The sequence below is a fragment of the Prionailurus bengalensis genome, chromosome C1 (assembly GCF_016509475.1).
Source record: "Prionailurus bengalensis isolate Pbe53 chromosome C1, Fcat_Pben_1.1_paternal_pri, whole genome shotgun sequence".
Classification (NCBI taxonomy): Eukaryota; Metazoa; Chordata; class Mammalia; order Carnivora; family Felidae; genus Prionailurus; species Prionailurus bengalensis.
Genome location: NC_057345.1, coordinates 143306123 through 143333308, shown reverse-complemented (window position 1 = coordinate 143333308; position 27186 = coordinate 143306123). Strand labels below are relative to the sequence as shown.

At 37.6% G+C, this 27186-nt stretch overlaps 1 protein-coding gene across 3 annotated transcripts in view; it reads left to right on the top strand.

The window, feature by feature from the left end:
• Positions 1–13690, top strand: part of STAM2 (signal transducing adaptor molecule 2) — a 50012-nt gene extending 36322 nt beyond the window's left edge. For 2 of the 3 annotated variants that reach the window (XM_043576716.1, XM_043576718.1), the window contains exons 9-14: positions 1250–1332; positions 1473–1560; positions 2573–2627; positions 6301–6454; positions 9062–9231; positions 10651–13690. In XM_043576716.1, coding sequence (XP_043432651.1) covers positions 1250–1332; positions 1473–1560; positions 2573–2627; positions 6301–6454; positions 9062–9231; positions 10651–10879 — 779 coding nt within the window. In that variant the 3' untranslated portion in view covers positions 10880–13690. The remainder of the gene's footprint in view (positions 1–1249; positions 1333–1472; positions 1561–2572; positions 2628–6300; positions 6455–9061; positions 9232–10650) is intronic. The other variant, XM_043576717.1, reaches the window with a different exon arrangement.
• Positions 13691–27186: the final 13496 nt, after the last annotated feature.

Sequence of the window (27186 nt, the reverse complement as noted above, 5' to 3'; positions counted from 1 at the left end):
TTTTAATAACTTGGTGAGACCATGCTCAGGGGATCCTACATAGAAATTTCCTGTTGGCATAGGCTGGAGAGATTGAGCTGTGGTTTTAAAAGTAAAAAATACTCTGGCTTTTCAGTACATCCTCATGTTATATTGAGCTCTGCTCCTTAGGACCTGTTTGAAAGTTAGCCACATATTTGAAGTAAGCCGCTGTCAGGACTCAAAAATCCTTTGGTTATAGAGATTTTTCTTTTTTCTGGGGGGGGGGGGGGTGGTATTTATACATTTTCTTGGAAACCTTATATACTCTTCAGAGAGAACACAGTGTCTTCAATGTGGCCTACAGAGCACAGAGATTTTTGGATTAGGGGCAAGGTAGGTTTTTATTGTAATTTTATTATCAAAATTTATTAAAATACAGTACATTATAGCAGCACTCTAGTGAACATTTAAATAGTTTTCTGGATATGTATGTTTATGAATTATCTTTTAACCTTCTCTTTATGAAAGGCGTTTTTTTTTTTTCCTATTGCTTTAAAACTATTATCAAAGTGGGGCGCCTGGGTGGCTCAGTCAGTTGGGCGTCCGACTTCGGCTCAGGTCATGATCTTGCAGTTCACAAGTTGGAGCCCGGTGTCGGGCTCTGTGCTGACAGCTCAGAGCCTGGAGCCTGCTTTCGATTCTGTGTCTCCATCCCTCTGCCCTGCCCCGCCCCCCTCACACTCTGTCTCTCTGTCTCTCTCAAAAATAAATAAACATTAAAAAAAATTTTTTTAACCTATTATCAAAGTTAGGTTTAAATTGGATATTTTTTTCTTATTGTGAAGATGAAATCGAGTGTTTTTTTGTTCATATGGGAAATACATTTTTATAGCAAGGAAAGTGTACTAAAGGAGCTCATATATTTGACTCTAACCCTAGTGTTAAAAACACTCAGTTTTTCAGAAAATGCCTATAATGACAGTTCCCGTTAATATTGCTCACTTGTTCCACTAGAAGGTAAGTTCCATTGGGGCAGAGATTCTGGTCTGTTTTATTCACTCTGTATATCCAATGCCTAGAACAGTACCTGACACATAGTAGTAAGGGCTAATAAATGTCTGTGGCATGAGTGGATGAACACATGAAATAATGTATGTTACCTATGAAATGTGATGACTGAAGAGTTCCTTTTTTTTTTTCTTACGAATAATCACAGGCTACTTATATATTAGTAACTAAAATACCAAAGTAAATGCTGAGGAACTTAAAGTTTACTTTGTTTCCATAGCAGCTGTGGACAAATTGAATGTAATTGATGAGGAGGAGGAGGAAATTAAGAAATCAGAGCCTGAGCCTGTTTATATAGATGAGGTAGAGTTCTTCTTTTGTTTAATAGTTAAACTATCAATACTTTAAAATCTATTATCCTTGAGAATGCTTGGAAAGAGTAATTTTTATGTTCATTGAAATGAAAGCTTTTGCGTTTTTAAAGTGCCCATTTACTTTTTTAGGATAAGATGGATAGAGCCCTGCAGGTACTCCAGAGTATAGATCCAACAGATTCAAAACCAGACTCCCAAGACCTCTTGGATTTAGAAGGTACTTAATGAGTGTTAGGGATTACTTCATTGTCATTTAATATTTTAGTTGTTTATAATGTCTTAAATATCTTCTGCTTTGTGTTTGCTTCTATAAATTAGAACTCTCTCTCTGGTGGAAAACAGACCAGTATAGTAAAATAGTAAATATATGATTTGGAAGATGTTGTTACAAACCTGCCTATCCTATTCAAGAAGGAAGTCTTTGTTTTTCTGTAAACCCACCAGGGATACTGGATGAAGAGATTTGCAATCCGAAAAAGGACAGAATTAAGAATAAGAACATATTAAATTAATTAAATTAAAATTTTAGCAATTCTTATTTCTCTTTTAATTCTCTTGTATCATGATTTTAAAGGGCAAAATTATATATGGTCTGTGTTAATTTTGTAATGTAGTCATTTGATGCATTGCTGTGTCCTTTTAATCCCCAGAAATTTGAAACAATTAAAACAAATGTTTTTATGCCTTTTTTTAATCCTTTAATCAGAAAAATCTCTGATAAATGGATAAATCTTCTTAAATCTTTTTGTAGAATAAAGTCTAATTATAAATACAGGATACTACTCTATTCATTGTATCGGTGTTTACATTTGGAAATGCACAAAATGTTTGATTTTGAAATGGCTTAAATACATGAAAAAGTTCATATCTAATCTGTACATAATTATATATTTTATACATTGTGACTCAAGTTAATATACGTAGCTAATAATAGTTTTCCAGATTTTAAGATAACTTCAGATTTAATAGTCTGTAATGTTAGCACTTACTTGGTGGGACATGGTGGGATTTCTCTTTTGATTATGACTTTGCCTTTGGTTGTATGATATTAATATTGGTGATGAACAGTATTAAAATTAGGTCTTTCATAGTCGTTTGTCTAGCATAAATTTCATTTTCTTTGTATTATGCATGGTGTTGTATATTGGTGTGGTCCATTGTCAAAAGCTTTTGAAATTGACTTAAACTGGTTTAAGTTTCAAGATTCAAAAGTATTTTTGTATTTACAGATATCTGCCAACAGATGGGTCCAATGATAGATGAAAAACTTGAAGAGATTGATCGGTGAGATTCTTTGTTAAGGGAATAACAAGTATAATTTTCTTTTGATTACTTGTTTTTTGGCAAAATTTTAGACTGAGTTTTGTGGAACTGTTCAATCTGTTGAAATTGTTTCTCAGTTTCCAAAACTCTTACAAGTGAATAGTAAGGTGGTACTTTTTATTTTGGTAGCAGTTTTCTTCCATGGCCATATAGTATATGTAGAATTGTGGGTTCTTGCTATTATGGTGCCAACTTTCATTTTCTTACTTGGACTGGAATTGAGGGATAATGAGGAATGAGGAATAAAAACTGAATAGAGCACAGATTGAGAACTGGGATCTTGGGCAAGCATTGTCTTACTCCGTGATGAGAAGTAGTATTTGTAAATCTTTCAGATGAAATTTCCCTTGGGTTTGTGAAGCTAACTCCAGTCCACATACCTCTCCTCATTTTTCTCCCTTGTATTTCTGTTATCCTTTTAATCTCCTTATTCCATGTAGTCTTACTCTTCCTTAGAAACAGCAACAGCACTGAAGGATAGACTATCAGCATTTGGAACTTTTCATTGATTTTTGCCTCCTTTGGTTCCTCAGAGCTTTCTATTTGAAGTCTCAGGGAGAACCTATGGTGAATGGAAGACAAGGACAAGGCTTTAGTGTTCCATTGTCATCCCTTTCTGGAATCTGTTTATTGAACTACAGTATAAAACTGCACAAAAAGAACAGGAACTACTTCTTACCTGCGTTTACCAGAGAAGGGTAGTAGCAGCAAGATTTTTTCTAGTCACTGAAGATTATAATCTGTTTCCATGAGACATTTTTTATAAATTCCTTATATCTTCTACAGAAATGAAAAATAAATACCCATCAAAAATTAATGAAATGATGGTGGTAGTTTCATCATATTTTTATTTTGGAAAAAGCATTAAATGTCTACTTAACACATCTCCTATTTTTATTTCAGTGCAAGGGTGTTAATGGTCAGTGAATAATAAAACTGGAGAGGATTAAAAAGAAAAATGTCAGGGGTGCCCAGGTGGCTCAGGGTTAAGTGTCTGCATCTTGATTTTGGCTCTGATTATGATATCATGGTTCATGGATTTGAGTCACATGGGGCCCTATGCTGGCGGAGCTGAGTGTGCTTGGAATTCTCTTTCCCTGCCCCTCTCCCACTTGCATGTGCTGTCTCTCAAAAATAAATAAGCTTACAAAAGAAGAAAGAAAAAAGAAAAATGCCAGTATTACCTTAGGTGTGGCTAGGAGTACAATTATCATAAACCTTTCTGGACCTTAAAAATAGTCCATAATCTTTAACCCAGTAAATTCAGGCCCATACTAAGTATACAGGGACATACGCAAAGATTTAACTCTTAATCTTCACAGTATTATTGAAATTAGGTTTGTAGCAACCAAGTTGGCAGTAACTAAAATGTCTTTAAGTGTGAGATTGATTTAAAAATAATTACATCCATACATTCTACAATAAAAAGCATTATCATTGATAAATATCTATTGATTATAGAAAGATATCATACTATGTAATGAAAAAGCAGAGGATATGACAGTATACATAATCTTTTTTTTTATCGATAAAAGGAATATTTTCAAAGGAAAAGGTCTAGCACAGTTAAAAATCAGAGCGACCATTTCTGATAGGAGTTAATTTTTTGAGTCATAGCTCACCTGTTAACCAGTTCTCTCTTCAGTTTCAGTTTCTGAGTAGTCCAGCTGGCATTTTCCTTTCCCATGGTCACTGACTACAGATGCAGCTCTTGTTCTGGAAAACGCTTGCTGTTCTTCAACAAATTTTGACTCTTTATCTTTGTCAGGCATTCAAAGATGAATAAAATACTGTTTTTTCCCTTGACTGGATCACCATCAATTTGTTTTCCCTAATAAAAACAACTTTACTGCCAGAAAAAGAAATTTTACATTTCTTTTCTATCTGTAATTGTTTGGAATGAGATTTTATAGACTTTATCACACTAAGAAATTATGTCAGGCAAACATGTAATTGACTCCAAAAAAGTTTAGATAGATTTATTGAAGAGATCCATAGTCTGAACTTAACAATATCCCAGACTATTTTAACCTTATTTCCTACTGCCCTCCAAAAATCATTTTCTACTGCCGTGATCAAATTGCCCTTTTCATTCTTCCATTGTGTAACCTCACTCCTTTTGCCTGACTTGATTTGCACTGTCCCACTGATCTTAGTCTTCCTTTTTACTTGGGCCTATCCATCCTTCCTCAGGTGCCTATTTAAGTCCCAGCTTCTCATAAAGCCTTTTCAGTTTACCACAACCCAAGTTAGTCTCCTCCTCCTCCTCTAAACTCTTCTGTTTCCTATAATTTTATATAATTTTGCAGTCATATGCCATCTTATATTGTTTGCTATTTTCCATGTGCTTAGCCTTGTCTAATAGATTGCAGTCTCTTTGAAGGAGAGATCCACACCTTCTGCTCCATTTTCTTTGTGATAGTATAGTGTTTGGACACAGTTCAGTAAAAATTTAATTGCTTTGGGGTTATGTCTTGAATCTTTAAAGGTGATTTCTGTGTTCTCCTTGGTGTTTCATCAGTATACTGGGTTATGTGGACCAAATACCCATGGTTAATTCTTAGTCACATATTTGTTAGCATGGACACTAATTTCTCATCCTTTCTGTATGGTTTACAAATGATATCTCTGAAAACAGTTTGACTTGCTGTATATAGTTACACATGTAAGACAGGAAACTGCATCTTTTTGTTTATTTCAGACATAACAGATTATAAGAGAGGAAAGATGATAAGTCTTAACATGACTCAATCCAGGTCATTTATTTGGTAGCCCTGTGTCTGGTCATCTGCCTCTGCTTCTTGTCTTTTCAGCCTCCTTGTATATATATAAAAAGAGCTATATTTAATAAATAGGCTTGTGGGTGCCACATGATGTGGCCATTTAATTCATATGAACTTGTTAGTTGCAATGGGAGTTCTTTATTACTCTCCAGGGTAACAGACAAAGTTGTACCAAGTCAGAAGGATTTGAACTAGAGTTCCTTGGGCAAATTTGAGAATGCTCTTACTTGGATTTGTTATTTACACAATAAGGTATCTGGTTTCACTCCCCTTCTCAAAAGAAACCAACAAACAAGAGTAGTAGAGACTAGTTTATATATACATTGTTTTCATTTGCATTTTCAAGGATAATTATTAGGATTTTTTCATTGGATCCATTAGTGAATATAAGCAAATGAAAATGTGTAATTTTGTTTGTGAGTGTGTTTTGATTTCAGTCATATCGTGCTTCAGAGCAGGCTCTGGACCTTGCCTGAGTACTTTCTTTTACTTAGATTTTTAATTAAAGCTTGGGCTTTTCCAAAATTGAGAAATTATTATTCTTTGTACTTGAGATTTCAAGAGAAACCTATAACATGTGAAACAGAATTGTCCTGGCACCAAAATTATGAATTGATTGCATTTTTATGAAGTGTGGAAGGGACTTTCCCTAATATTATGATGTCATATTAGCCTAGTTATTATGAGAATTCAGTAATTCCTCCTCCCATTTTTCATGATGAATATTTCATTGTATGTAAAGAACCTTTTAAAATATGAATAGAAAATGTGCTAAATTTAAAAAGTAGTTTATGTTCCTAAATACATGCTGAAAAGCATTGAAGAAAATTAAAGTGCTTTTTCTGTATCAGGAAGCATTCAGAATTGTCTGAATTGAATGTAAAAGTCTTGGAAGCCCTGGAACTATATAACAGGTTGGTGAATGAAGCACCAGTATATCCAGTCTATTCAAAGCTCCATCCTCCAGCACATTACCCACCTTCATCAGCTGGGGTTCCAATGCAGGTGAGAGTATTTTTGAGCACATTTTTCAAAATGAGGAAAACAGTTTTAAGTTCAAAAAAATGTCTTAAAGCATAATATCAAAATGTCTGTGGTCCATGAATAAAATCATAAAACTCATCTTTTATAGTAAAAAAAAATATATATGGGCTAAACAATTAGCGTTTGCCAGGAGAAATTAGATATTGATATTTTACAAATAATTTTCGTTCATTTTTAATGTGAACAACAAGATCGTTAAATATATGATGGGAGTTCTGGTTCTTCATTTGCTTTTGTAAATATAAAGCACAAATCCTTTATTTAAAAGTTTAAGTCCTTTGATTTAAGACAATGCTTGACCCATCACAAGTCCTCTCTATGAGATACTGATGCAGTTCCTGTTGCTCAACAAGCAAGATTTACCATTTCTTTTAAAATTTCTCTCAAGATTAGGGCGCCTGGGTGGCTCAGTCGGTTAAGCGGCCGACTTCGGCTCAGGTCATAATCTCACGGTCCGTGAGTTCGAGCCCCGTGTCAGGCTCTGTGCTGACTGCTCAGAGCCTGGAGCCTGTTTTGGATTCTCCCTCTCTCTCTGACCCTCCCCCGTTCATGCTCTGTCTCTCTCTGTATCAAAAATAAATAAACGTTAAAAAAAAAAAATTCTCTCAAGGTTTATTTGACTTACATGATTAGTGGAAGGCTTATTAGTTAATGAACTTCTTTTATCCTGAAATCATGTTCTCTGTTTTTCCTTTGATGAATGACTTATATTGTCAAAAATTCATGTGTGGCAAGGATATGATGCAGGCCTATAGGTGCAGGGTCCGTAAGCCATTCATGAACAGCTTCTTTTTCCAGGACTTTACACCTTGTCTGTGCTTCCTGCTGAAGTGAATACTTATATTTATAATCATTATCAAGCATTGTGAAGCCTTTCTCAAATTTTACTCAGCAATTGAATTCAGAATGAATTTGGATGAACAAAATTCATGTTAATTTATGGGAACTGATATGTAAAGGAGTGTGTGAAGGAGACACCAAGGAGAAAAGATAGAATGTGGGTGCATAATCTAGATGACTTGACATGACATAATTAAGTAAAAAAGAATGGTTACTATGGTAACTGTCACATCAGACAAGATGCATTTATCAAATATGCCATGTCCCAAACTTTGGAAAATGGTGAAAGGATCATTATATGTGAGGGTAGAAAGGATATCTGGGTGCAAAAGACAGCTGGAGTTTATTCAGTAGTGCTTCTGTTTTCAACGAGTTAATTTGCTGCTCCTGTGAAAGTGGAACAAAAAAGAAGTGTTTCCACCATTGTATGATGGAACTGTGTTTTATTTGCTTCTTTGTGTGTCTATAAAGGGTTATTTGTCATTCTTGTATCAGGTTTCTGTGTTTAGTTGCATACTACTTACAATCTGTGTTTTGCTAATAAGCACAACTCAGGGTTTTAAAAAGTTAAACTTTCTGTCTCTCTGATTTTTCACATAACTTCTTTATATACTATTTATGTATAATAGCATTTAAACTATTCAAAGTTCCTATTCTAATTAGAAGAAAATTCCATAGTAAAAAAGTTGGAGTAACACACCATTAGTTGAATCTGTAAAGGCTACTCAGGAACCCTACACTGCAGCAGAGGTCAGTTCCCAGCTTATTGTCAGTGGATTGTTACATGTTGACAAAGGAAGCGGTATGATTGCAACTACATTAAAGTTGATTTGGCACTTCTAGCATGCTGTTTTCATGTCAGTGGGCTTTACAAATAGCTTTGTTTATTACGTGCAGTTCAAACTGCCTCCAGAAATCCCCATAACTGTGTAAGTGAACTAAAAACTTATATGTAGATAAAAAAGAAAACAAAAAACAAATAGCTTTGTTTAAAATTGGAGTGATGATAATCACTGTATAATATTTATTTATTAAGTATGTGCATTGTTTTGAATGCTATATTTGGTAGGCAGGTCCTTAAAGGAGATACTACCCTCAAAGTTAGGTAGGGCACATGAAATATCCAAAGAGACTTAGACCATTTTGCTATTTCCTGAGGGAGGACACATCTTCTCCTTTACCTAAAAATCACCTTTGCTTTTGTCCTATTTGTTGTAAAGGCAGAAAATAAAGGAGATGTTACTAGAGAGCATCTGCGCCCTGCCCTGATACCATTTATTCTTATCCTCTCAAGTTTCATTCTTAGGAAGGAGTTGAATAAGTCATCCTGGGATGAGGGTGAAGTTCACCATTTGGATGGTGACTTGAAGTGATGATGGGCTGCCCTTCGAGGAGTGTATAGTTTCCTGTGGCTCTGCAGCAAGGCAGGTCACTGAGCAATAGGCAACCCGGATGGACTCCAGCCTGCTGCTGAAAAATATGCCACCTCCTTTCCTTTCAACCTCCCGCAGAATAAAAGAACAACCAAATAAATCACAAATTTCCACAGATTTGGCACTGTAATTTCGAAGCTGTCTACTTTTTGTACTAGGGTAGATAGATTGGTAGAACCAGATTGCTCCCTGAAGAACGGTAACATTTTATTTCATTTAAGTTTTTTAAAGTTTTAAATATGTTAGGCAGATGTTTGGGAAATCAGTGAGTCAACTTTTTCTCTTTGGTTAATAGACATACCCAGTTCAATCGCATGGTGGAAACTATATGGGTCAAAGCCTTCACCAAGTCACTGTGGCCCAAAGCTACAGCCTAGGACCAGATCAGATTGGTCCACTGAGATCTCTGCCTCCAAATGTAAATTCCTCAGTGACAACACAGCCTGCACAGACTCCATATTTAAGGTAAGTTTTGGGGAGCTGTGTCATTTTGTAATTACATACATTAAGGTTTCACACACTTTCATAATGAGAATAAATTGACCTCTTTATAATAATAATTGAGATGAAGTTACAGAACTTCCCATTCATAAACCCATGAAGTCAGAATGGTGCTGCTCTTAGCTTTGATACCTCTACTAAAATGGTACTCCAAACATGGCCTAAAGTCTGGTTCCCTGGGACAAAATAAAGATAACTGTCCCTTACAGGGACCAAGCCCATGATACACTCAGCACTATGCTGTAATCAGCCTCGTAAAGTAGTCCCAGGCATATTGATTTGCATGCATTCCTGAATATCAGAAAACTTTGACTCCCAAGTGTGTGTAAGCTGTGGAATTTGTGGTCTGATTTTTTTATACTAACACTTCTGTTTTGAAAATCATATTTAAATTATTGCCTTCTATTAACTTTGCTTAGCAATACAAAATGTTCATTCAATACAGTCATGGGTAGATGATCTCTAAGGTCTCTTCCCACCCAAATTCCATAAGTATAAACTTTAGATATTAACTGAAAATTAAGTAAACCTGTTCACATTGGTATTTAGTTCAATTAAAATGTAAAATTTTGTTATTCTGTGTGAGACTAGAAATTATGGAGAAAAAAACTGGAGCGGTATAGACATTAATCTTCCTATACTGTAAGCAGTGTATTTGAGTAATTTGAAATTACATATTACAAAGCTTTTTTAAAAAAAAAATGTATGCCATGGTAATTACAAGAACAAGCAGAGTCCTGCAGTTTGGTGTGATTTCTCAACTTGTTCTTTTGTTTGTTTTGGTGTCGTGTTAATAAGTAAACTATAGGTCAAGACTACCTTGAGGGTAGATTCAGGGTCCTGTGTGGATTACACTGTTTGCCTTGCCCTTATTATTTTTATGTAGAGGTTCAGATTAAGTTAGCAGGGCAGCTCTGAAAGTGTCCTATCAAAGGAAAGTGTAAAGAGTCTGTGAGGAAAAGAGGTGGTCTCCTCCATGCTGGATTGAGAGACAGCGTAAGGGAGAATATGGCTGAAGGTATACTTGAGCGGAGTTCGGTTCTCGTTATAGCTGACCAAGGATACCACTGTGAGAAACACAGTCTGCATCTCCTCAAAAGATTTTTTATATGTTTGCAGTGATAGATTTTGGAGAAAACAAAATTAAATAGGCCATATAATCTTATATTTTGTTTCATTTTTGAGTACTTTCTCCTTACCAAATTTAAAAATTACATTCACAGTGTTGGCTAGTTGGAATAATGAAGTCATAATCGGAACAGCAGAGTTACATAAACTTAGAAAGATGGAAAACGGAATTTTTATTGTCTCATGATTGATCTCTGACCATGACCTTGATAATGCAAAGTAAATCTGGTTTTCTTTTCAAAATTTTGTTTGTAGCACTGGACAAGACACTGTTTCCAACCCTACTTACATGAACCAGAACTCTAACCTTCAATCAGCTGCTGGTACAGCTGCTTACACACAGCAGATGGGGATGTCTGTGGATATGTCATCGTACCGGAACGCTACTTCCAATTTGCCGCAACTGGCAGGCTTTCCGGTGGCGGCTCCCGCTCATTCAGTTGCACAGCAGCAAACAAATTACCATCAGCAGCCTCTTCTTTAGAACAAAGCAAGCATTTTCTCCAAAGCCTTCATATGTGTATTACTTGACCCCAGTGATTCAAATCTGAAAATATTTAAAAAATAGTTTTTCTCAACTCAAAAGAACCATGAATAAGTAAAGCACAAAAACTTACCTTACTCTGCTAGGCCATGAAAGGATTTTTTCAGCCCAATTTGTTTGAAGTCAACTTTTGATGAGAGGCAGCTTCAGGTAGCTTCCAGTTAATCCTGTCTTCCTTTCAGATCTCTCTACACAAATCTGGACACCCAGTCAGTAGCCTTATGACACTAAACAGCAGGAGATAAAATTTTACTTTAAAGAAACCATTAATCCTTAAAATGTCATGATAATTGGGAGCGCACTCAAACCTTTGAATATTTTTTTTGTCTGCATGTTTTTTCAGTATTCCCCACAAACCATTATTTTAAAAGGCGAACTTCCTTTTGGGTGAGCATTTAGCTTGCCAACATATTTCCCTTGGCTCCTTAAATTGCGGTTGTGTTTGCAGTCCTGACAGTTTTGCTCTCCGGTTATGTTGAGTAATAATTAGCATATAATTGTCTGACAGAAGCAAGAGCAGTTTGGAAGGAAAAAAGATGTTTTCTGTAGTTAACAGTGAAGACCATATAAATGCAGATATATGATAAAGCATTTAGCTAGTCCCCAGTCCTGCCAGCAGTGAGCTAAGGAATGCCCCATTCCCTGCAGATAAACATTTCTTTTCTAACAAGGCTCCCTTGTACTTAGAATTGCCACTAATGACCTTTTAAAGTGACGTTGGCCATCCTCTAATAAGTGTGGTGTGTGCAGAGATGCTGCATTTTCTTTTTACGGATTACATGTGAATTTGAGCCATGAGACATTCCTAGTAATTTGATGTGATATATCCCAAGCATGAATAATAAGTGTTCTTATTGCTGTGTTGTTTCTTTAAAGAGGCAATTCAAGTACCATTGCTATGCCAGGCTGTTGAAAAATTTGGCCATTCCTTTCAGAGATAATTCTGAGCCTGTGGGATAATAGCAGGCAATAGATTGATAGGGAAGCTATCAAGACAGTTTTTCTGAAGCCTACATTTTATAAATTAGTTTATAGTGCTAATAGATTCCACATACTGTAGGAGTTAGGTAGTAAACCAGTAGGGAATGTTTTCTCCTAAAAATTCATACACTACTGCATCATCTACCACTTTTTAGACAATGGAATAGAAGATGGTGAATACATATGCTTACAGGTACTTGGTACTTAGACTGGGAAAACAAAGGACAGAAGTGGTTACTTGCCTGGAAGCCAGATTTCTAAATTGTTTTTTTAAAGAAAGCCCTTAATCTTTCTGCCAAGGATCCATTTGAAGACAGTGTGCTGAAAATTTTTATCATTTATCTATTTACAGAAATTTAATGATAACTATGTTCTTTTTTCAAAGAAACTGTCCGAAAATAAAAGTCTACATACTACTTGGTCTACATTTAAAGGAAAAAACAAGCAGTATTTGAAAGCCTAATTTCTGTCATTGTCTCATTTCAGATAGAAGTAGCTGAAAAAGTTTTAACCTTGAGTATGTCACGTTCTTTTTTTCATCCAGTATTTTTCTTCCATGTGAATTCGTTTATACACTTATAAAAAAACTTCTAAAATGGCACCTTATTTTTTTGGAAACGAAACTTCTATTCTTTAAAGAAAAAACATAAAAAGCATTTACGAAGCTGCTCTTGATAATAGTTCATGTTTGCATATATATCGAAAATCTTAACGTTTTTTCCTCCCAAACAGTATTTAATAAAGTTATTTTAATGTTTCTGTAAATATTTCATGTATAATTGTGTTCTGAATTGTAAAAGCTTAATTCCGCTTAAGTCTTTGAACTAGGGGAAATATGGCACACCCACTAAATTGGGATCAGCCAATTAAGTTCACCAAATGTAGTTTTGGAATAACATAACAGGTGACATGTATATAAATACTGTATATTGGCATTTATCTGTGAAATTTTATACATCCAGAAGTTTCTTCTCCCTCTTAAATTAAGAACAATTTTATTTTGGCCATACTGTAATGAATTTTGTGTTGCAGGTTGTTCATAGTATAAAAATGTTACTAAATCTGTGTACTAAGATGATATTTTTGGTGTTAATAGGAAATAACAGGGTTATTTTTCTTTCTTTTCCATGATCTTATGGGTTATATTTATTTTAAGATCTCTTTATAATTAAATGTTTTCTGCCAAAGGAATTGTCTAATACCAGATTTCTACATTGGGTTCATACTTGCTGTTTTATAAAAAAATAAAAACAACTTCTGCATTTTCATATGAAATCTTGGTACATTAGAAAAAATTTCTGAAAATTTATAATAAAATCACTTTTCATCAATGTAGAATTTCCCTTGGGTGTTAAAATATATGGAGTGGTGGGATATATAAAATAGTTTGGAAAATGTACAGTCTACCAACATTGTCTTGTAATTTGGTAATTTACAAAATTACCTGGATATTAAATAATTACAATATTTATCAATTAGGATTTTAAATTATTTGCAGATACATTGTCATCTGATTCTATTTCAAGTAGTTGATAAGTTGACCACATAACAAATTTCACTACATTTTGAAGATGATTATAAAGTTTCACCTTCCAAAATTTTTAAAAATTTATTTTGAATATTAAAAATATTATGGCTTAGATCTTTTAAAAAGTTTTCATTGTAAAAATCATAAGTGTCTGGTCTCTTCTAGGAGAGGATTTATTGAACTGTTATGAGAAAGCTCAAGTTATTTTTGTAAGTAATAAATTATAAATAATAGAGCACCAACCTATCATGCTTTGTTTCTGTGAAAAGACATTTTTCTTATTTACTTACATCAGTTTTAGTCAGTAAATGAAGGGAGGATTCATTTCTAGGGATTTAATTTTTTTGTTGTTAGTACAATTTAGTTTCTTTTGGAGATTAAAGTTGGGTTTTTTTTTTTTTTACATTTTCCCCAGAAGAATTTTTCTAATTTTACCAAACTAAGTTTGAATTAGAGTTCTCTAAAAACCTTACTGTGTCAAAAAAAAGAAATGATGTAGCTTACATAGTGTAGTGGGAGGAATCGTGTCCCCCCAAAATTCATGTTTGCCTAGAATGTCAGAATGTGACCTTATTTGGAAAAAGAGGTTGCAGATTTTGGAAGTTAAGGACCTTGAGGTGAGATCATTCTGGATTTAAGGCAGCCTTATAAGAAGAGACACCCAGACGCACAAGGTAGACGAGGCATGTAAAGATGGAGCAGAGACTGGAGTGATGCTACCGTGGGTCAGTGATGGCCTGGGGCCGCCACGAGCTGGAGGAAGCACGGAAGGATTCTCCTCCAGAGCCTTCAGAGAGAACACAGCCCTGCTGACTCCCTGATTTCAGATTTCTAGCCTCAACCTGAGAGAGAAGACATTTATGTTGTTTAAAACCACTAAATTTGTTATGGCAGCCCTAGGAATCTAATAAACATAGATAAAGGTATACAGCAAAATCTGAGTACCAACCATTTCAAACTTCCATAAGAGTGGGTAAGATTGTCGCAGGAGTTCAGAGACAAATGTCTGCAGTCCAGTAGTAGCACTTTTATTATCTTTTCTATATTCTAATGAAATTGCATGGATAAATGAAACTGATCTCTGTCAACCTCATAATCCCATTTTACTGGTATTTTTTTTTTGTTTGTTTTACATCACATCTCAATAATTCCTTATGTCAGAGATGGTAACAAGATTATAATTTATGACTATCCACTCTTCTGTCCATCTTGAGTAGTGAGTATTGAATGAAAAGGAGAACTGTTCAAAGGCAAGCAGACAAACAGAAGACACAAAACTGGTGGATGGGTATTTCCCACAAAGGCTACTAAAGAATGGAATTTGGTCTTCTTATTGTACACCATTTCATATCCTAATGAGGAAAATAAAGGCTTTCCAGTACTTTTACAGCAAGTCAGTGACCTCTACTGATCACCTTTTCGTCTAGGGAGCCATCTCCCTTTTTTAAAATACTGAGGTGAACTCACATAAAATAGTCCTTTAAAGTAAACAATTCAATATCATTTAGTACATTTACAATGTTGTGCAACCACTACCTCTAGTTCCAGAATGAGACCTTTTATGTCTGCTTTCACGTACCATATGACTTTTGAGGTTCATCTCCACATGTACCACAGTATGTAAGGTTCATATATCAGTTCATCCATACCTCTGTTGATGGATACTTGGGTTGTTTTCATCTTTTGGTTATTGTGAATAGTACTGCTATGAATATGTGTGTATATGTATTTGAGTACTATTTTCAGTTCTTTTGAATATATACCTAGGAATGGAATTGGTGGGTCATGTGGTAATTCTATGTTTAATTTCTTGAGGAATTGTCAAAATTCCAAAGCTGAGCCATTCATTTAATATTCCCACCAGCAATGCAAGAGAGTTCCAATTTCTCTATGTCCTCACCAGCACTTAATTTTAAAAAATCATAGCCATCTTAGTAGATGTGAAGTGGTACCTCTTTGTGATTTTTATTTCCATTTCCTTAATGACTAATGATGTTGAGCATCATTCATGCTTTTTGCCCACTGTATATCCTCTTTGGAGACATGTCTGTGTAAATCCTTGCTTATTTTTTAACTGGGTTGTCTCTTTGTTGTATTGTAAGAGTTCTTAATATATACTGGATACTAAACCTGTACTAGATACATTATTTCAAATATTTTCTACCATTCTGTAGGTTGTCATTTTACTTTCTTGATGATGTTCTTTGATTTACAAAGTTTTTAATTTTGATGACATCCAGTTTATGTATTTTTTTCTTTTGTTGCTCCTGCAAAGAGTCCATTTCAAATCCAACTCATGAAGATTTTCTCCTGTTCTAAGATCTTTATGGTTGTAGCTCTTGTAATTAGGTCATTGATTCAGTTTTAGTTAATTTTTATACACGATGTGAGGTAGGGAATCCAACTTCATTCTCTTGCGTATAGATATCCAGTTGTCCCAACACCATTTGTTGAAGACTTATTTTACCAGCTGCTTTTGGACACTGCTATAATTGTAATGCATCAACTCCATAGCTATATAGTTTATAGTCCTGAAAGGTAACAGCCTTGTTCTCATCACTTCTGTCACATACCTAAAGAGGAGTCAGTGCTATCTAGTTAGGAGATAGCTCGCCATAGTGAACAGATATGATAACGGTGCCAGTGTATGTAGAGGTGATTTTCAGTTGTCATAGATTTTTTTTTTCCCTCCAAGTAACCAAGCAAGAGAGTGAAAAGTGCATTGCCTTTTTTTTTTTTTGATTTTAATGTTTATTTTTGAGAGAGACAGAGCATGAGCGGGGGAGGAGCAGAGAGAGAGAGAGAGGGACACACAGAATCTGAAACAGGCTCCAGGCTCTGACCTGTCAACACAGAGCCCCACCAGGTGTCAGCCCCACAAGCTGTGATATCATGACCTGAGCCCAAGTCAGATGTGTCACTGACTGAACCACCCAGGTGCCCCAAAAGCATATTGTCTAAATAGAAAAATGGGACTTAGGGGGTGCGTGGGTGGCTCAGGCCGTTGAGCAGCCGACTTGTTTTCCGCTTGGGTCATGATCCCAGGGTCGTGGGATTGAGCCTCATGTCAATGTGGATGTGGAGCCTCATGTAGATGTGGAGCCTCATGTAGATGTGGAGCCTGCTTGGGATCCTCTCTCCCTCTCTCTCTGCCCCTCCCCTGCTCATGCTTTTTTTCTCTCAAAATAAAAAACATTAAAAAAGAAAAAAATGGGACTTAGAACCCCAGCCAAAAATAATCTTCACCATATTTCTTCCCTGGGAAACCTTCCCCTCGGGATTTCCACCTACATGTTATTGGTCAGAGCTGTCCCAAAAGGCTACCATTAGGAGCCAGTGAGTCTGGGAAGGTAAGTATTTTGCTTTCTAGCCTCTGTAAAGAGAGAGGGAGGCAGGGGACAAGATGACTGAGAATGAATATAGAGTGGGCCATGCTATAATCTGCCACAGAGATAGACATGTCCACATGTGTTTACAACCTGGTGTTACTACTTTTGTGGCTGGTAAATAAATTCAAAGTTAAGTTGGTCTGTTATTCCATGGTCAAATAAGCTCTTCTTAAGATTCTCTAATATGAGTATACCATAGTTTTTTGTCAATAAGGCTAGATTTAATATATTTGCATCCAACTTAATGATTAAAACCGGGACTTTTTTTTCTAACCTTATGAGATATAGAAAAGATCCTGAAAATAGAGATGGGGATAAAAGCTCCAAACTACTCTTGTCTGTTCTATTTTTAAAAATGAAAAAATTAAAGATGTATTAGCATTCATTAATGCGTTTGATAACAATTATATGCTGGGGATGCTAAGACTTGAATTTCCAAGCCAGAGTTGTATTTGTGGCATTGCCATGCACTAACTAGTTGTATAGTGTCAGACATTGCACTTTGGCTTGATTGAAAACCATACTTGGGTGCCTGGATGGCTCAGTTGGTTAAGCATCTAACTCTTGATTTAGGTTCAGGTCATGATCTCCTGGTTCATGAATTCGAACCTCCACATGGGGCTCAGCGCTGACAGTGCAGGGCCTGCTTGGGATCCCCTCTCTCTCTCTGCCTCTTCCCCACTTGTGTGCTCTCTCTCACAAAAGTAAATAAACTTAAAAAAAAACATTTTCATACACATTGTCACTGAATTCTCTTCTTGTTAGGTAGAGAGGAGAAGAGGGTAAGGTCACACAGCTAGTAAGTGGCAAAGCTGGGATTATAAATCTGGGTCTATCCGATGCTCAAGCATGTGCTTTTCTCCACTCTACTGGTGTGAAATAATCTGTGTATTGTGGTTGTCAGGTAATACCATGTAATGACTTCCTTTCACATACATCACTGAGATTGATGAGGCCCCCTAAGGGCTCACATGGTTACAAAATGCCCTCAGATGTGACAACGCTCCTGTGAGGAACAGCATAATAGTGGCTGGATCAAGTTAGTGTGTGCATTGTAGTACAATTAGTTCTGTCATACAGGTGGGTTGATCAGACCAGGGCTTGATGTAAACAGACTGGCTCTTGGTGAGAATCTGTGAGGAAGGAGGAGGGGTCAAACATCTGGGAAAGCAGGAGGTTAATGAAGCATGTAGAGTTCTTTGTTTTCTGAACAGAAAAGCGCAAAATTCAAGGGATTTCTAAGGAAAACAACAGGTGACAACTATTTGAGGCTGATTTGAACTAGGAGAGTAGTTCTGAGTTGAAGCCTAAAAATACAGCCCCCCCCCCCCGCCACACACACACACATAGCCCGATTTGTATAGATTTGTATAGATTTGTTCAAGGTCTCTTCCAGTTTTAAGTCCCTGTAAGTCTGTGTTCTTCCCCGGAACAGAAAAGTAGAAAAACCAGAATTTGAATATTATTTGGCATTTAACTTACATCATCCAGCACCTTCATGTGAACTTTTAAAAGAATTCTTCCTTTAAACGTTATCCTGGAGTGGTATGTGTCCATTTGGTGATTTGGGTTTTGGTTTGGTTTTTGATTTGGTATTTAGTCTTCTTTTGGCTGTGACATTTTCTCAGACTTTACTTGTTTTTGATGACTTCGACAGTGTTGAGGAGTACCAGTCAAATATTTTGTAGACTGCCCCTCAATTGGGATTCGTATGGTATTTTCCTCATGATGACAGAGTTATAGGTTTGGGAGAGGCAGGCCACAAAGGTAAAGTACCCTTCTCTTCATGTTATATCAAGGGTACATATTATCAGCCTGACATCACGGTTGATGTTCATCTTAATCACATGACTGAGGGAGTGTTTGTCAAGTTTCTCCAATTCCTCTTTCCATGCTATGTTGGAAGGAAGTCACTAATGCACAGCCCACACTTGAGAAGGGGGAGTCATGTTTTCCCTCCTTACAGGTGGAGTAACTACATAAGTTATTTGGAATTCTTCCACATGGGAGCTTTGTCTCTTCCATTATTTGTTTGCTTATTTATTTATTCAGTCATTTATTTTTATCACTATGGACTCATGGATACTATTTTATGCTTTGGGATGCATCCCGATACTACTTTATTTTATTGCTCGAATTGTTCCAACTTTGGTCATTGGGAGCTCTTTCAGTTTGTTCCTGTGTCCCTTTGACATACCCCCAGTCATTGTGCTTTTTGTTCTGTTTTGCTTTGAAAGCATTCTTTACTTTCTGGGTCTACAAGACACTCGGGGTTCATCTTGTATATTTCCTGCCCCAGTCTTAGGATCAGCCATTTCTTCAAGGTGCCCTGGTTGCTTTTGGTAAAGGATGGTATTACAAACCGAGACCTGGGTACTACATGTGTTTGTTGCTACTGATAATGTTGTTATTTCTCAGCCCTTGGCTGAAAGCAAGAAAATATGTGTGTAGATTAACCTGTGTATATATATACAAATTTATAAATATTTATCCATATAGTTATCTATATAAGCTACACCTGGGTTCATACTGATGTTTCTAACTTGAATCCATTACCACATGGATCATCCTAGCCTCTTCTCCTTATTTATCTGTAACTGTCCACTCCAACAATAGAAAACGTGGCCCGCATCATGTGCCATCGATTTACTTAATTGTTCAATTCCAGTATATATGCATAGTGATTTCGGAATTGGTAACCCATACTTCAGGAAGCAACTTTATCAGCAGCAGTAGAGTGCTTATGCACAGTTCCTTTGGCCTTTAGTCTCACAGACTCCACTCATCTCCAAAGATACTTAGACCACCACCCTTCCCAATCCTTGCTCCCCCACCAGCCTTCTTCAGTGAGGTTGTTTCATATATTGTCATACAGTTATATTCTTTTGTTACATTCTGCATTCCATTCCGGAACTTCTCAACTTCTTAAATGAATTTTTAAAAATTTGCACATATTAAGGGTCACTTTGTGCTGTAAAGTTCTACAGGTTTTGATTGATGCAGTGTCATGGATCCACCATTATAGTATCATACAGAATAATTTCACCACCCTAAGAAAATCCCTGCTATGTTTCACATATTCAACCCTCTGCCTCCCAAACCTCTGACCTGTTTACTGTTTTTACAGCTTTGACTCTTCTAGAATCTCAAAAAAAAAATGTTATAAAATATGAAGCTTCAGACTGACTGGCTTCTTTCACTCAGCACTATGCATTTAAGGTTTATCCATGTCTTTCTATGGCTTGCTTGCTCATTCCTTTTTATCACTGAGTAGTATTCCATGGTATGATTATACCATTCACCTATTGAAGGACATCTTGGTTGCTTACAGTTTTGGGCAATTAAAAATAAAACACTATAACATTATAAACATTTGTGGGCTGGGTTTCATGTGGTATTTCAAATCAATCATGTAAGTACCTAGGATCATGATTGTTGGACTGTATGGAAAGTCTATGTTTAGCTTATGAAGAACCTGACAAAGTTTAAGAAACTGATAAACTGTCTGCAAAGTGGTTGTGCCAGTTAGCATACCCATCACCAATGAATAAGAATTCCTGCTGCTCCTAATACTAACAACTAGCATTGTACGTTGTTTTTTTTTTTTAATTTAGCCATTCTGATAGGAGTGTAATGGTATTGTCTTGTTTTCATTTGTATTTCCCTAATGATAAATGATGTTGAGCATCTTTTCACATGCTTATTTGCTATCTATAGGTTTTCTTTGGTAAGATATCCGTTCAAATCTTTTCTCCATTTTTAACTGGGTTGTTTGTTGTCTTATTGCTGAGGTTTTTTTTTTTAATTTTTTAAATGTTTATTCATTTTTGAGAGAGAGACAGAGCATGAGCGAGGGAGGGGCAGAGAGAGGGAGACATACAATCTGAAGCAGGCTCCAGGCTCTGAGCTGTCAGCACAGAGCCAGACATGGGGCTCAAACCCACAAACTGCGAGCTCATGACCTGAGCTGATGTGGGATGCTTAACTGACTGAGCCACCCAGGTGCCCCTTATTGCTGAGTTTTGAGAGTTATTTTTATATTTTTGTCTACAAGTTTTTGAAAAATGTTTTAATGTTTTTATTTATTTTTGAGAGAGAGAGAGAGAGAGAGAGAGAGAGATAATGCACGAGCAGGGGAGAGACAGAGAGACACAGAATCTGAAGCAGGCTCCAGGCTCTGAGCTGTCAGCAGGGCTTGAACTCATGAACCGCAAGATCATGACCTGAGCCACCCAGGAGCCCCAACAAGTTCTTTTTCTTTTTTAAGATTTTATTTTTTTAAGTAATTCTCCACCCAATGTGGGGCTTGAACTCATGAACCCAAGATCAAGCTCCACATGCTCCTCTGACTGGGCCAGCCAGATGCCCCTTTGTTTGCAAGTTCTTTACCAGATTTGTCTTACAGATATTTTTCCCCAGCCTATCACTTGTCTTTTCATTCTCCTAACAAGGTCTTTAACAGAGCAAAAAATTTTTAATTTTAATAAATCCCAACATACCAATATTTACTTTCTTGGATCATACTTGCATCTAATTTTTTTTTTTTTACATTTATTTATTTTTGAGAGACAGAGAGAGACAAAGCATGAGTGGGGTAGGGGCAGAGAGAGAAGGAGACACAGAATCTGAACTAGGATCCAGGTTCTGTGCTGACAGCTCAGAGCCTGACATGGGCCTTGAATCCACAAACCGCCAGATCATGACCTAAGCCAAAGTCAGACACTCAATGGACTGAGCTACACAGGCACCCCCTGATCATGCATCTAAAACCTCATCTCCAAATCCAAGGTCCTATAGGTTTTCTCTGAGAAGTTCTATAGTTCTGTACTTTACACATAGATGTATAATCCATTTTGTGTTGTTTATTTTTATTTGTTTTAACTTTTATTTTTTTTCAATTTCACCATTTTTAACTCCTCTCAGTGCGGAGCCCAACTCGAGGCTCAATTCCACGACCCTGCAATCATGACCTAAGTCAAAATCAAGAGTTGGATGCTCAACCAACTGAGCCACATAGGTGCCCTGAGTTAATTTTATATAAGGTCTGAAGACTTTCAAAAACAACAGCTAATTTTTCTGGAAAACTTCAAACTTGCTTTGTAGTTTTAAATAATATCCAAGCATTTTAAGTACATAGGATAAAAACACTTCTTATTAAGTTTTTATTCTTGGTGAAATGTTCATATCGTACGGAAGTATATCATTTAAAACATGCCCTCTCCCCACACATATATACACATACAAACATGCACAGACATTATTTTGCACAAATGTGATCGTTGTTCTAAAACTTTTTTTTCACTTAGATGTCTAAGTCTGCACATACACTCTCACCTCTCTTTCATAACTATAGTTTGTACTTGTTTATTTTTAAAAGTAAGTGGTAGAGCTGGGAAATCAACTCTGTTCCCTTTATTTTTTAATTTTTAAAAATTCCAGAAAAGGGTGCCTGGGTGGCTTGGTCAGTCAAGCATTGACTCTTGATTTTGGCCTAGGTCATGATCTCATGGTCATGAGATCTAGTCCCTCGTCGGCTTTGCACTGAGGGTGAAGACTGCTTAAGATTCTCTCCCTCCTCCTTTGCTCCTCTCCAGCTTGTGTATAGGTTCTTTACATTTTGGATACTAACTTTATCAGATATGTCATTTGTAAATATCTTCTCCCATTCAGTAGATTGTCTTTTAGTTTTGTTGTTTCCTTTGCTGTGCAGAAGCTTTTTTATTTTGACCATACTCCCACTAGTTCATTTTTGTTTTTGTTTCCCTTGCCTCAGGAGACCTATCTAGAAAAATGTTCTTATAGCCAATGTCAGAGAAATTACCGCCTGTGCTCTCCTCTAGGTCTCACAGTTAGTTCCTTATAAAAATAACAGCTTTATTGACAGAATTCACATACCATACAATTCATCCACTTAAAGTGGTTTTTAGCATACTCAGATACGTGCAACCATCAATATAATCAATTTAGAACATTTTCTTCACCTCCAAAAGAAGCCCTTTACCTTTAATTATCACTTTGATACCTCCCAGCCTCCCTAGCCCCAAGCAACCACTCATATATTTTTAGTTTCTAAAGATTTCCCTATTCTGTACATTGCATATAAGTGGTATTTTACAATATGTAACTTTTTGTGATTGATTTCTTTCACTTAGCATAATATTTTCAAGGCTCATCCATGTTGTAGCATGTATCAATACTTCATTCTTTTTGTAGAACAATATTCCACTGTATAGATATACCACATTTTTATTTTTTATTTTTTTATTTTTTATTAAAAATTTTTTTTTTAACATTTATTTATTTTTGAGACAGAGAGAGACAGAGCATGAACGGGGGAGGGGCAGAGAGAGAGGGAGACACAGAATCGGAAGCAGGCTCCAGGCTCTGAGCTGTCAGCCCAGAGCCCGACGCGGGGCTCGAACTCACGGACCGTGAGATCGTGACCTGAGCTGAAGTCGGACGCTCAACCGACTGAGCCACCCAGGTGCCCCGATATACCACATTTTTTAAAATCCATTCATCAGTTGGTAGACATTTGGGTTGCTTCTGATTTTGGCTATTAAGAATAATGCTGGTATGTACATTCTTGTATAAGTTAAACAAAATTTTTTTAATGTTTATTTTTGAGAGAGAGAAAGAGACAGAGTGCAAGCAGGGGAGGGGTAGAGAGGGAGACACAGAATCCAAAGCAGGCTCCACGGTCTGAGCTGTCAGCACAGAGCCCAACACAGGGCTCGAACTCACAAACCGTAAGATCATGACCTGAGCCAAAGTTGGATGCTTGACTGACTGAACCACCCAGGTGCCCTCTTGTATAAGTTTTGCATGGACATATTCTTTGATTTATCTTAGCTATATGCCTGGGAGTGGACTTGCTGTGGTAACTCTGTGTTTACCTTTTTGAGGAACTGTCAAAATGTTTTCCACAGGAACTGTACCATTTTACAATCCCATCAGCCATGTATTGCAGTTCCAATTTCTATCTTTGCCAACACTTGTTATTATCTGACTGTTTGATTATAGCTGTCCTAGTGCATGTGAAGTGGTATCTCATGGTTCTGATTTGTTTGCATTCTCCTGATGACTCATGATGCCCAACATCTCTTTATGTCCTTATCAGTCATTTGGCTATCTTTTTTTGGAGAAATGGTTATTCAGATTCTTTGCCTGTTTAAAAAATTATTTTGGGGGGGGGCACCTGGGTGGCTCAGTCGGTTGGGTGTCCAACTTCGGGTCACGTCGTGATCTCGTGGTTCGCAAGTTGAGCCCCGCATCAGGCTCTGTGCTGACAGCTCAGAGCCTGGACCCTGCTTTGGATTCTGTGTCTCCCTCTCTCTCTGCCCCTCTCCCACTCACACTCTGTGTTTCTCTCTCAAAAATAAACATTAAAAAATTTTTTTAAATTATTTTTATTACTGCATTGTAAGATTTCCTTATATATATTATAGATAGGAGTCCCTTACCCTGTATATGCTTTGCAAACATTTTCTCCCATTCTTTGGGTTGCCTTCACTTACTTCTTTTTAAAAAATTTTTACCTTCACTTTCTTGATAGTGCCCTTTGAAGTACAAAAGGTTTTCATTTTGGTGAAGTCCACTTTATTTTTTCTTTGGCTGCTTGTACTTTGGGGTCATATCTAAGTATCCATTGCCAAATCTGAGTCATGAAGGCTTACCCTTATCATACATTTTTTTTCCAACAGTTTTACATTTTTAACTATTTTAACTTTGGTCAATTTTGAGTTAATTTTTGTATGTGGTAAGAAGTAAGTGTCCACCTTCATTCTTTCAGCTCTGGTGCTGGAGGCAGGGACAAAGGTGCACCTCTCTTTGACAGCACCCCTTTAGGAGCTGAGCCCTTGGCAGGGAGGGGCAGCAGTCCCAGGCCCCCAGGCTCGCTTCTGCCCGAGCAGTCAGGGCCCCAGTATCCTCCGTGGCAGGGTGCCAAGGGTAGACCTCCATCCTACAAGTGGGGGCTGGGCTAACGAAGGAAGCCCCTCCTCCCTGCTGTATTTGATGAGAGTTCAACCTCAGCAACAAGGAGCTGGGGGCAGGATGAGAAATTATAATGTCCTGTCCATCCAAAGAAGATAACCCTCCCACTGGAGTTGACGGGAGACGAAGCCCTGTGTTCGAGGCTGCACCAGTGTGGAACCGAGTCTCTCCCTTGCCGAGATGGACAGAAGCAGGGAAAGAGGGAGCGGGTCTTGGTTCAAATACCACAGACTCTCACTTTCCTTACGGAGTTTTAGTAAATTTTCTTGAATAAATGTTTCTTTATTTGTTGTGTACCCTTAGGGCCATTCCAGAGATTTAAATAAAAAAACAAAAACAAAAACAATTTTCACCAGTTTTGCTGTGGGGTGGGGGTGGGTACAGAGTGCACCTCACTGTCAGGCTGCTGTAGATTCTTTTTTGAAAACTCCAAGTCAGCGACTGTGGGCAATGAAAAACCAGAAAACTCAAACCACAGAATAACTCATTCTATATATATTGATTAGATATCAGCTATTAAAATGGCTCAGAGCTAAAAATGGAAGGAGTTCTGCATTGGCAGACGTACTACTATCCATAAGCTTTAGGAAGTGTCTACTATATGTAAGGTATAAAAATATAAGATAAAAAGCTAAAAATCTGTTTTGGAAATTAGGAGATTTTCATAAAAAAGAGAACTAATAAACCAAAGCAGCTATACTAAATTCCCGGGGAAAAATACTCCAGTTTTTCATAGGCATGAGAAACTATCCAGGACTGGAGTGAGTGGCCAAGGAGGATTTCTGTGGGGGAAGAGTTGGCTGGGGCACGTTTGGAGGTGAAGGTAGGCTTCAGCTGGATGGGTGGGCTGGGGGTAGGGCACATTCCAAAGCAGAAGTGCTAAAATGGGATTGCATTTAGTATGTTTGAGAAATAATGAGTGGACATGCCTAGCTGCTGGAAGGTCTATATGAAGAGATTAAGTGAGAAATGAAGTGGTGACCAAAAAGCAGGGGAGAGGAGAGGGCTTTGGTCTTTGGGACTATGGAGTCTGAACCCTATTTTGTAGGCTGCTGAGAGCAATGAGTGCTTTTTAGAGGAGTGACTTGGGCAAAGAGATTTTAGGAAAATGACTTTGTGTGTAGCGTGTAGTTGGAATGAAGTCTGTGTGTGTGTGTGTCTGTGTGTGTGTGTGTGTGCGTGTGTGCGCGCGCGTGTGTAAGTGCGCGACGACAGACTAGTTTTAGACTGTTACAAAGAAATGAAGGTCTGGATTAAGTGAAGAAGGCGGGAATGGAAAGGAAGTGTTTGGTGGGTGGTAACATAATCAGGACCTCAATATGCGGCCAATTGTTTCCACCAAAAATAATACTAGAATACAAGGTGACATGGGCTGATTTAGCAGTTTGAGTTACTATATATATTTTGATGGGTTTCTCATGCAGTATCTATAGTTAAACGAGGTCTCTTTATTTTTGACTTCTCACATATTTTTCTTCCCTCTTCTTATTACTTCAAATTCCTCTTCTCCACAGTTTGCTTTTGCTTTGATTTCAAATTAACCTCTTATATGTATTTGCAGGAAGAAACCAAGGGGTGCAACAATGGCACGGATCGTGGATGGTTTCAGGGATGAGTTTCTTCCCTTGAAAACAGCTATCCGCGTAGAAATGGGAGGCACGTGGCCAACTCTGGCTTTTTAGCAGGTCTAACATGACCTTCAAAACTCCTTAGGACACGCCAGTCTCCTGCGAGGCTGCATCTCCCATTAGGCTGGCAGGTTCTCCTGCGGCCGCCTGGATGTGTTGGCTCCGGGTTGTGAAAATAGAGTTGACCGAACAGTACAAAAACACAGACAAAAAACAAACCAGAAACCCCCATGCCTTACCATGGCGGGCTGATGAGTGAAGTCGTGCAAGGAAGGTTCTGCTCGTGCCCTTTTAAAATTCCAGTGCAACACACACACACACACACACACACACACACACACACACCCGCGCGCGCCCGGTCGGCTCTTCCCACTCCCTGCCACCCTGCACCAGCGTCCCTCCCCAAGTCCTGATTCATGAACCGTGCCACCTTTGTCTCATTTGAAACTGTGCAGACTATTTTAATCCTTCCACCCCCACCCCAGATTCCCCCCCTCTCCATCCTCTGGAAAGCTCTCTGATGTAAGGCGCTCGCTAGGTGGGGGAGCGCTTCTCCCGGTCGGCTCGGGTAGGCGAGATCCCCAGAAGCCCCCTCCGCGGGACCTCTGCCTGCCGGGCCGTGACCCGGGGACCCCGCTGCGGGCGCGGGAGAAGCGCCTTGGTCCCTTTAAGGTGTCTTGCTCTCCGAGGTGCGGGCAGGGAGCCCGGGAGCCGGCGCGGGTCTCG